General features: G+C 42.2%; 1 protein-coding gene across 1 annotated transcript; it reads left to right on the top strand.

Moving 5' to 3' along the window:
- The first annotated feature begins 384 nt into the window (after positions 1-384).
- HEY2 (hes related family bHLH transcription factor with YRPW motif 2) lies at positions 385-11,274 on the top strand. Its single transcript, XM_058566355.1, has 5 exons — positions 385-532; positions 2,490-2,568; positions 2,701-2,784; positions 5,103-5,184; positions 9,148-11,274. The coding sequence occupies exons 1-5, from the start codon at positions 450-452 to the stop codon at positions 9,831-9,833; spliced, it is 1,014 nt and encodes a 337-aa protein (XP_058422338.1). The 5' UTR covers positions 385-449; the 3' UTR covers positions 9,834-11,274.
- The last annotated feature ends 524 nt before the right edge of the window (positions 11,275-11,798 follow it).

The following is an 11,798-nucleotide window of genomic DNA, read 5'->3' as shown; positions in this document are numbered from 1 at the left end:
CAGCCGGCCCGCGCCGCGCCCGCGTCCGCGCGCCTCGCCGCTGGAGTTAGCGACCTCGCGCTCACGCTCGCCACGGCCTCTCCCCGCCCGCGCGCAGCCCCGGGACCCCAGGTGCGCGGCCGCGTTCCCACGCCTGGGCCGGAGCCCCGCGGCGGGCATTGGCGAGCGCGGCCCCGCCCCCCGCCGCAGCCAATCGCGGGCCACGCCGGCCCCCGGGGAGGCGGGGCCCGGAGGGGCGGGGGGCCCGCGCGCGGGAGGCGGGAGGGGGGCCCCGCCCGCGCGGGGGGGCGTGGCCGGCGCCGGCTCTTGCGGCCGAGCTGGGCTGCGGCGTGGGAAAGAGCGGCGAGGAGCCGACCGCGCCGCCGGCGGAGCCGCGCCTGCCCCGGCCCGGGGACCGAGGGAGCGAGGAGGCAGGCAGGGAGGGCGCCGCGCCCGCGCGGTCTTCCGCGATGAAGCGCCCTTGCGAGGAGACGACCTCCGAGAGCGACATGGACGAGACCATCGACGTGGGAAGCGAGAACAATTACTTGGGGTGAGCGCGTGCTCGGCGGGAGCTGCCCGGAGCCCGGCGCGTCGGGAGCCTTGCGCACGAGCGGCTCCCTGGAGATCCCGAGGCTGCCCTCCGCGCGTCCTAACGCAGCGGAGGAAGTTCTGCCCGAGAAACTTGGAGTAGTGGGCGCTCTCGGAGCGTGCGTTGGGGTGGGGCGAGGGATGCCGGTTTTCGCTCTAGAGGTGCGGCGGGGAGGGCGGGGGACGCGGCTGAAAGAGAGCGCAGCGGTGGGCCCGGGAGGGTCCCGGCTGTCAGCGCTGGGCGCGCGGACAGGCACGTCCCGGCGACGCCCCCGCCCCTGGAACTGTGTTTGGCAGCAATTTCAACATGGGCCAGGCGAAAAGAAAAACAAATTGATTTCTTATTTTTAAAGAGACTAAGAAAATGACCTGCTTTTTGGAGAAATCAAAGCAATTTGCGATGTCACGGCTGAGTAGGTTGAGCTTTCCAGGTTGACCGTGTGGGGCTCGGCTGACGGGAGAGTGAGTGACAGATGTAAGGATCGTTTAGGACATCATCTCTTTGACTGCTTGTTTTTAAGTCTGGAAAAGATCGGGGTCGTGATCACACAAGCCAGACCTCCACTTTCCAGTGACAGAGGGAGATTACCGAGGCATTTTAGTGCCAAGGCGGGTCAAATGATAATTGCTTCTAATAGGCATCCCCAGAAGCACCTTAATTATTTATCTGCAGCTGTCACTCAACGAGCAAAATTCTTCCTACCTTTGGAAAACTAGTTTTCTTTCAATATTGTTATTCTAATAGGTACAAACCAAAGCTGAAATCCGCAATCGCAAAGATATTTACATGAAACGTTGTTTGCAAAGTATTTTCTAATTATTAAAGTGTTGTTGTGTCGTCTTAAAAAATGAGATCTGAAAAACAGAAGATGTCATGTGAAAGGCGAAACCAGTTGAGAGGGGTGGGAATGAGGCGGACAGTTAATTCAAGAAATAAGATCCAGAAGTGAGAAGGGGAGGTAATAAGAACCTCGTGTGTGCAACATTTCTGAAATGAAAGAGAACAAATAGCAGGAACCTAGAGAATTTGAGAACATAAAGAAGCATAGTATCCATGAATTATGAAGAAAAACAGATATAAACTAGAAAGAATTGTAGAAATTACAAGTGACAAAGAATGATTTGATGGAACTTTCAATATAAAGTATCTTTTCATTAGTAAACTCAAGATGGACTGCAGCTCCTTAAGGGTTAAGCTTGGATTGAAAGCTGAGAAATACCTACAGTTTCTTTTTCAAAGTAAAACATTTACCTAGTAGTTGATCTAATTTTAATTTCCCTGCCATGGCATATTTAATTTGGGGCATTCTTTTGGAAGATTAGTATACAAAACATTAAAATTTATTTTTTTTCTGTTGTGAGATATAACTAATTGAAGTTTTGAAATAGTAAGATAACTTTTGTTTATTTTAAAGATTGCATCTAGCGACAACAATTTGATATGTGATGGCTGTGTATCTGTTTGATAGTGGTGCTAAACCTGGCCTTTATTTTAAAATAGCTTTGCTTTGTTCAGTGTGATGATGGAGGAAAGAGGAGGGATGCTATTAAAGATTAGTTGACTGTTAAGAAATATTTATGATGGAACTAGGAAGTACTGATGTCTAACTTCTCACCCTGACTGCCCATGATTATTTCACTGGGAGATTTAAAAATTTAGTGACGTTTTTGCCAGTGGATTTGGCATCTGGATTACTCCTTAAAATTGAAAGAAAAAAAAAAAGAGGCATGATTTCTACCTGAAAAGAGATATAAGGGCTGAAAGCAAAGTATGTTCAGGTTAGAGCAAGAATTAAGAATAAAATAACACAGACCTGAACTGTGCGTTCTCTCTGAATATTTAACGTGTGCCGTCCCTTGGTCAGAAGAAACCATTGTTATGTTAATGAAGCACCTGACTTTGTCTTCCTATTTCTTAGGCAAAGTACTAGCTCTGTGATTAGATCGAATTCTCCAACAACAACATCTCAGATTATGGCAAGAAAGAAAAGGAGAGGGGTATGTGGTTTTTTCCTATTTACTTCATGTAATCCAGCCTAATGTGTAACAGTTGTATTTTTTCCATTATGAGTAAGTTTATCATTTGTGTATTCATAAACTTTCGTTGCTGTTTTGCTTTCTTTGGGATAGATAATAGAGAAAAGGCGTCGAGATCGGATAAATAACAGTTTATCTGAGTTGAGACGGCTGGTGCCAACTGCTTTTGAAAAACAAGTAAGTTACCCTCACCCCTGACCACCCCACCAAAAAGCTGAAAAAAATCTGATTCTCTCATCTGGGAATGTGGGTTCTTGTTAAATCTCATTAAAATAATGGTATATATGCCCTGATCTGGCACAGAGCAGCTATTTCAATAAAATGCTTTGTTGTGGCAAAACTATTAAAAACATAATCCATCATGAAGTTGAAAAACATTCCCATTCTTCAGCTTATTTTCCCCTTAAGGGGAACAGTGTTCATGCTTTCTCTGTTCTGTCTATGCATACCAGTAGTGGTTTTGTTTAAAACTGAGCCGTACGTAGTATTCGTCAAAAAACAAAAGATAGCATATGTGAAATTTCATGTTTGTCTCAAATTGTTAAAAAAAAAAAAAGTAAGCTTTTTGCTTTAAAAATAACCAAAGCCCGGGAAGTAATATCTCTAGCTCTATTTCCTAAATAATAATACTAATAACATTTATTTACCAAGCCACTTGGTTTCATTTTTAATCTCTGGGTTAATAGAATGATATTCTATTTGGGCCATCTTTTTGGATGTTTGGTAAAAATCAAACTAGCCATAAATGCCCTTTTCAGAATTCAAGTATTCCTTTACAAAAAAAAAAAAAAAAGATATTACGCAGTTAGAAAAGTAGGAAGCTAAATCTTTGTCGATCTGGAAAAGTTGTGTTTCTCCTCCTGCCACCATGGCTAATGGCAGAGATTTCTAAGAGCATCTTTCAAAGAATATGGGATCATACCCTTGTTGAAAATACTTTCAGTTCAGTTCGAATAGGGTATAAGACAGCAGTTGTTTGTTTATTCCATTTTGTTGTTTACTTCATGAACCACAAACATTATAAAGCAAGCCCTACAAAGCCCTTGGAAATTATCCAGATACTGCAGTTTTGTTATTAGTCACTTTCACTGAAACTACTGTACATCTGCATGGAAAAATTGAACGTTGACATACATTATAAGATGTAATATGCTATTAATTATACATTTTTAAGAGAAAAAAGACACCCATTCTATATGCTGAGACTGTCTTTGATAAGCTAAATGTAATGTGGAAATTGTAGTTTTGATTAGTAGCATTTTCAATGACAATAAGCTGAAAATGAAAATATCAGTCATCAATGATGTTTTTACTCTAAGTACCGAAATATTTACAGTTATGAGGCACAGTCCGTTGGGTGATTTTTTTTTCTTGGTTTGTTAGACTTTTTCCTAAAATGTTGACTTAAAATAAACCTTAAAAGCGAGCCTCAGTTGTTTGGCAGTCAGTTACCATAAACACAGGCTTTCCTATTTGCCAAACTTGGCTACCAACACTAGAGAGCTGGCCCTGTCACAATATGATTAGAAGAGTGTTCTTTCGAGCAGTTTAAATAACTCTGGCACTCTCACCGTGGACAGGGTGCTGATAATTTTCACAAAACAAGTAAAGCATAGGAACCTGAAATAAACTTCAGTGTCCTTTTCAAAAAGACATATTGATTTAATTATTTAGCTCTTCCAGGAAATTAGAAGCCACCCACAGCCTCTGAGACAGTTTGAGGTGGCACATTTGTATTTCAATTGGTTTCCAGAGGTGGCCTTGTTTTAAAAAGGGGGGACATAAAAATACATTTCTAAGACAATTTTATTAAGAACTATTTTAAAGGGTTCAACTATCCTTAAGCATTTATGATGCTTACTAGATGAGTAGTAAATTATGCTTTCTTGTTTATGGTCTTGGAATTCACAGTGACACCTGCTGGTAATTATTGGGAAAAAAAAAAAACCCATAAAAGTCTTCCCTTTTTTATGTTTTGGTTCTGTTTACCGGGGGCCTAGTATGAATTACCGTAAAGACTTTGAATTTTCTATTTTTGAAAAATCTACTTTTAACAATAATTTGCTAAGATCCGGTCTCCTTATACTCCAGGGTTGGATTTACCCAATCTAGACTTCAGTGTTATTTAAGACTGTTGGATGTCTTCTAATAAAATAAAGTTGATTATTAACCAAGGTAGGGATTAGATGCAAAGTTTGAGATTTTAGCAATTATAATAGTTTCGGTGAAAGGATCTTAGGAGTATAATTATTCTTGTGATAAAAAATATTATTTATTATGCCTTTTAGTCTTTAAAAGTTAAAATGGCAAGCGTCTGTCATTAGGTATGACATAGTAATTAGTGTTTTCATGTAAAGTTTGGTAAGAATTCAGATTTCTCTGTGAAAAAATTTAATTTAGAATTTTCTAGTGGGAGGGAAAATTGAAAATTCAGTGTAAAATGTTCCAAATTCGTTTCCATAGGATTTATAAGACTTTCTTATTTGTTTATGAAGGGATCTGCAAAGTTAGAAAAAGCTGAAATATTACAAATGACGGTGGATCATTTGAAGATGCTTCAGGCAACCGGGGGTAAAGGTAAGTTTGTGACTTCATTTTCTGCCCCCTTCCCGCCTTTCTCTTTTCATTTTTTCTCCCTAAGATTGTAAGGAAGTCATAGTTGAACAGTTCTTGAACAAGCTGAGATAGGAGGTCCCAGATTAAAGCCGTGGAAATCAATGCTAATGGCAGGATTGAACTCGTGGGAAAGAACTTCTGGAACAAAAGAAGCACTTGACCCTGGGCTTGTGTTTGCTTTCATAATACTGTGGGAGTAAAGCTTCATTCACAGCAGCCTGGTCTGAGATTTGTTTGGGACCTCAGAAGCGCATGCTGGAATCTGTAGAGAGAGACAAAACAAACACCCAAACATAAACAGGAGGTTAGAGGCAACTCTTCTTTCCCTCCCCCCAACCCCCCTATTAAATCAGAGCTAGGACCTAATATAATGCAGCTATTCCAAAGGAAGTGACTCTAGAATTATTTTCATTGTTGTTCTCAGATTTGGGTTGGTCTTGGATTTAGAGCAGACAGAACATTCGAAGTGCAAGTAGTGAATCTCTGTACTGGAAACCACGCAGGGAGCAGTTGTTCCTGCAGAGAGCAAGGAGGAGCAGGTGCCCTGGGCCCAGTGCCCTGGAGAGTCTCCTCTGTGCTGGATAGTGATTTAGAGAAGATTGTCCAGGGGGTCAGGAACAGACCCTCACCTCATGCTAAAAAATATAGACTTGAGATCCTGAAAGCTGTAATATTCATTCAGATTTCATTGTCCCACTTCTCACATGTCACTCAGACTTGATTTTGCCCTTTTGTGTCTTTTTCACCCTTCAGGCGAGCCTTTGCTATTCATCGTAGCCAAGGGTGTTATCAATATATTTGACAACTGGGTAAGGACAGGGTGCCACAAGGGGCTGGGCACTGTAACTACAGCCTGGGGGCTTCTCTGTGCTCAGCATTACCCTTTTACTACATAGTATAGTTTACTGTAGATCAGGGCAGGGGCAGGGCACTGGAGGGAAGTAGCTGTTTACCAGTTGGTATGGAAGTATTTCAGTATTTACCTCAACTCCTATGGGACACAGCCCTGCCCTTCACCATCTTCTACCTGTGTCAGGTGGAGGGTGATCATTGCACAGGGAAGCCCACACAGTGTGACTTACCCTCCACTGCACCTTCTCAAGGCACCATCCTGAATGAATGGGCATGGAATTGTGATTTCTGCTCACTGAAATGTAACCCTAACCATAGGATGCAAACATTCTTACGTAATGGAGAAGAGAACTGGATGAAACCGTAGAAGCTGACAGTCCAGCCCGGCGTGGCCACTGCCTCGCCTTTGACTTGAGACAGAAGCGCTCTGCAGCACCGTGAGGCCTGCACTAGCACTCTGAGCTCTAACGGCCCCTCCAGCCCCACGATTCTGTCTCTGCACCTGCTACCTCTGGGTATTAGGAAACTGATTGAGTTACTGATGTGCAAGAAAAGTTATTTGATTGCTCTACCTCCCTTGGTGATGTTAGCCACAAGGCTAAGAATTCTTATCGGGGTTTCAAATATTTGGCATGAGCTATACTTCTAAAGAGTAATATTGTTCTTATGCCTTATTATAAAAACTAAGTTCCATCTTTGTTGCTATTCTTGGCTACCTGAACAGTCCTAAAATTCATCCCAGAATAGTTTATGAACAGACATTTCCAAGCAAGCTTCATATGAGTCAGCTGACTGCCAGGTCCTTGGAGAGGTCATTGCACAGGAGAATGTGTGGGCCGTGAAGAAGGGGGGCTGGTAGTGTGGGCCCGCATCGTCCAAGACTCACAATTGCTGTGAGGTCCTCATAGTGCAGTGGTGAAGGCCATGGACTCTGCAGTTGGGTTGCCTGGTTTCAAATCCCTGGCTCTGCCGTTTATTAGCTCTGTGACCCTGGATAAATTACTAACCCTCTCTGAGCCCCAGTTTCCTCATCTGGAGGTTGTTGTGAGTTTATTCACTTAAAGCTGTAGGGCACCGAGGAAGTGGTATGGACCTGTGTGCTATTGTTATTGGCCCAAGATCCAGTCTCAGGAGATAACTGCTCATCGTCATTTCCCTCTGCATTCAGCAGGAGGATGGGAATTACATAATTTATCTTCCTTAAGAAGAAACAGAGAATTCAGCTATATACAACAACATGTAGCTGGCAAACCACAAGTTTCAATTACTTGGTGCCCACTCATGAAAATTCTTGGAAGCTCCTGGGGTTTACAATTCTGTTGGTCCATTCTTCACAGTCTGTCTTAGTATGGCAGTAGTTTCTAGAGAGAATTAAGTAGAGTAACCTAAATTTCTAAATCTCTCTGGGTTTCTGGACTCTGTCTACTCTGGTGATTACCTCCCTCCTTCTTGTAGGGAAGCCAGAAGTCTGCAGAGCCCTACAGAGAATACTGAGGGCTCTTACATGAAATCTTTCCGTGGGGGCGTCTTCTTCAGGAAGAGCTTTCCCTCCTAATCCCAGGTTTTTGTTGCTAACTACGAGAAAGTCCTGGGATGATAACTATTTTTATTGCTGATCTTCTATGTTTCATAACATTCTCTTATATAAGCTTTGTGCTGCTGCTGTTGTTGTTGTTGTAACTGTTTTAATGGTGTATATTTTTGCCCCAGATGTCTTTTTGGGACTTCCAAATCTCTGTTGGAATTCTAGCTTTAGGACTTTGAATATTGTGACTACTATTTTCCAGAGTGCTTTGATTACAGAATAACATAGTTTATCAATAGATGATAAATGAAACAGGTAATACTTTCATCTGCAAAAACATAAAAAAGATAATGTGATAAATGCCTTAGGTGAAAATAACCTTGTTTGAATGTGGTATTTCTCATTTACATATACACACATCCCAAAAGTGAGTGGACTTTTTTTAATTTGAAAATTGCTAAAAGAAAAAAAAGTTGCAAATGAGAAAGAATCTGAAAAGGATATGTTTACACATATTAGAAGTCACTAATTCAAATTTGAGGTCACTAATATAATTTGGTGACATTTCCCCAAATGTCTGATTATTACCAGTACCCTAAATCGGCACTGATAATAATCAGACATTACTATTTTCTATTCTAATATATTATCTTTGAATAAAAAAGGGATTCTCATAAACGTGACCCAGCTCCAGCCACTTTTATGGTAGTAACCATAGGTGTGGGGGTGCGTGCATATACACTGACCCAATTAATATACATTTTTTTCTTGGGTGGGTGCCAGGAAAAAGTAAGCTAACCAATAAAGGAAATATATATTTGAACTTCAGGAAAACTAGGAGTTATTGTAATCTCATATCAGTAAAGGAGCCTTATATTGCCTGATAGAAAAATAAGATCTTCAAATTAGTAACCAAATTTTTTTTTAAATCATTTTGCTTTCATTAAATTCTTTTCATACAAGGTAATGACAAGACGTTTTCACTTTGTGGATGAAAAACACTGTGAGTCAAGAAGTATTTATGAGATTCTAGCACATTTCTAAAAAAGTCCTCAACTGCTAAGATGCATTTCATATCTCTGTTATAAATGCCAAGAGAGCGAGGCTGTGCCGATAAACGCTTTAATCTCCAACGCATGTGACAGAAACAGAGAGACTGGTACCCTGTATTAGCATGAAAAAGTTTACTCGGGAATTTCACTATCTTACAATACAAAAGGAGAGACACCTTTTTTTTTTTTTCCTGCAAGTGTTTGAAACACAGATGGTCTTGAATATTTTTCTGCGCTGTGACACTTGGTTGCAAGAACCATTGTTATCTGTAGCCTTGCCGGAGTTGTCACACATGTGAATTGCAAAGTACACTGTCTTAACTTCTGCAAAGTTGACAACCCTAAGTAGCTGACCACCTTTTCAGAAAGGATCGTCATTCTACTTAGTCTCTGGAGGACGGAGGGGAACATAGGTGGCGGTTACCCTTGGTAATTGTATCATTTTTCTCTCTCCCTCTCTCTCCTGGCCCCCACTTTGCTCAAACCCCCGGTTAGGCTACTTTGACGCGCACGCTCTTGCCATGGACTTCATGAGCATTGGGTTCCGAGAGTGCCTGACAGAGGTGGCCCGGTACCTGAGCTCCGTGGAAGGCCTGGACTCCTCGGACCCACTGCGCGTGCGCCTGGTCTCTCATCTCAGCACGTGCGCCTCGCAGCGGGAGGCTGCGGCCATGACCTCCTCGCTGGCCCACCACCACCACCCCCTCCATCCGCACCACTGGGCGGCGGCCTTCCACCATCTCCCCGCAGCCCTGCTCCAACCCAACGGACTCCACGCCTCGGAGTCAACGCCTTGTCGCCTCTCCACCACTTCAGACGTGCCTCCTGCCCACGGCTCCGCTCTCCTCACGGCCACGTTTGCTCACGCAGATTCTGCCCTTCGGATGCCGTCGACGGGCAGTGTCGCCCCCTGCGTGCCACCTCTCTCCACCTCGCTCTTGTCCCTCTCAGCCACTGTCCATGCGGCCGCTGCAGCAGCCACCGCAGCTGCGCACAGCTTCCCTCTGTCCTTCGCAGGGGCCTTCCCCGTGCTGCCCCCAAACGCAGCTGCAGCGGTGGCAGCCGCCACCGCCCTCAGCCCGCCCTTGTCGGTTTCAGCCACGTCCAGTCCTCAGCAGACTAGCAGTGGAACAAACAGTAAACCTTACCGACCCTGGGGGACAGAAGTGGGAGCCTTTTAAAAGTTTTCATTGAACTTCTTGCAGTAGTAACTGAATGTCCTTCATTTCCGAGTCAGCTTAAGCCCTCTGCTCCCCGAAAGTAGCCATACCGATGTCTACAGATCCGCAAAGGAACAATAAAGCTATTTGAGACACAAACCTCACAAGTGGAAATGTGGTATTATCTTTTTTCTCTTTTTTTTTGTTTAAGGCAGCTTGGTAACTGACATCAGCAACTTTTGAAAACTTCACACTTTGTCTGCATTTAAAAGTTTCCTGGAAAATATATGGACCGCACCATCCAGCAGTGCATCAGTATGTCTGAATTTGGGAAGAAAAATGCCCTGACTGAATTCTCTTGAAACTAGAGGAAAAAAAAATATTCATGTTTCATAAGTGCCTGAGCTAGTAAAGCTTCCTTCTGAACGTATAACATTGCACAAGAAAAGAAGAGCGTAGAGGTTAGGTTAAGAAAGGAAAGGGCCGGGAGTCTTGCATTAGGCTGCAAACATTTTAATACAATGCCAGAGAAGAGTACTTTGTTGAAACCAACAAGTTTTTATTGGCCAAAAGGATTGCTGAAAATAATTTTCAAGTTGAAAGACCTAGTTTTATCTTAGTTTGCTTTCGTTGTACAGACTTGCCCAGTGGTGACACTTAGCAATGCATTGGTATAAGCAATTATTCCATCAATGCTCAGATTAACAAGCATTTCTACCCTGCTTGCAAACCCCCAGGCACTTTTTTTTTCATGGCTCAAAAGATGGTGCTTCTTTATCTAAACCACACATTTATAGAGTGCACCTAGAAGTCGTTGTCTACTGTGTCGCACCAGAGGCTGTTTGATTCACGCCAACTTGAAAGCTCGCCAGTTTGTACAGTTTAGATTAATTTATTCAGTTTCATTTGGACTGTTTTTACATGTTTATCCCCTTCATTTTGTCCTAATGTGTAATATCTATTCTTGTCACCTTCTGGGGAGAAGTTGCATATCTGGAGGTGATGAGGCAGGGAGAGAGCATTGGGAAGAGAAAAGCCATGATTTTGAAATGCTCTTTGTGAAGCTCGTAACTGTGTTTGATCCCAAATCAAGATGAATGTATGCAATGGGATGTACATAAATTATTTTTGTCCATGCCTAGACTAGTGCTACATAATAGTGTTTTGGTTTTGTTGTTTTTTTATTTTGTTTAATGACAAAATAATCTCTTAATACATTGAAATGGAGCACGTGAGATTTTATGTTTGAAAGATAAAGACACAGCATGTATTATTATGCACTTCATTTCTCTGCTGTGTGGAGAAAGCAATAAACATTATGAGAATGTTAAACATTATGCAAAATTATACCTTTAAATATTTGTTTTAAAATTGCTGTACCTAGTCTTTTTTGCATTACTTTGTAACCTTTTTCTATGCAAAAGTCTACATATCACTAATTAAATGAAGTCCTTTTTGACTATTTTTATGTGGATGAGTTGCTTTGCAGAATGGAAAGTTGACATGAATTTCAAGCAAGGCCTTCCTTCACTAATAAGTTAAGCCATGGCTTTTTTCTCTTTCAAAGTCATTTGATATAATTCACAGCTTGCTTGAAAATGGAATTTATCTGAGCTTGTAAATCAATTAAGCATAGGCGGGTATGACATTACTTGGAGGCAGGAAGTGATCATTTTCCTCTGCCTTTTATTTTTAATCATGGTTCTTGGAAAAGTGCAAATACCAGAATTCCAAATAATAGTACACGGAACATAGGATAATAAGCTAGGATGTGTCATACATTTTGTAACTCAAAAACACTTGTAGAGTATTTTTAAAATATCACATGCATACGTGATAGGCATATACATGCCTCCTGATGATAAATCCTCTGTATCTACCTCAGTGAAAATTTCTTTTGATGCTGTAGAAATTATGCAGCTATTTCTCTTTCTTGAATGAAGCCTAAAAGAGACTGTTTCAGAGTTTCTAAAGCTATTGGGCGAA

This window comes from Diceros bicornis, chromosome 23 (genome assembly GCF_020826845.1).
Source record: "Diceros bicornis minor isolate mBicDic1 chromosome 23, mDicBic1.mat.cur, whole genome shotgun sequence".
Taxonomy (NCBI): Eukaryota; Metazoa; Chordata; class Mammalia; order Perissodactyla; family Rhinocerotidae; genus Diceros; species Diceros bicornis.
This window is presented reverse-complemented; position numbering and strand designations above follow the sequence as displayed.

Bases quoted from the DNA above. Each gene is read 5' to 3' on its own strand.
- HEY2 (XM_058566355.1), top strand. From the start codon at position 450: ATGAAGCGCCCTTGCGAGGAGACGACCTCCGAGAGCGACATGGACGAG. The intron at 2,569-2,700 runs GTATGTGGTTTT...TCTTTGGGATAG, and splicing joins CAAGAAAGAAAAGGAGAGGG to ATAATAGAGAAAAGGCGTCG. The intron at 2,785-5,102 runs GTAAGTTACCCT...TTGTTTATGAAG, and splicing joins CAACTGCTTTTGAAAAACAA to GGATCTGCAAAGTTAGAAAA.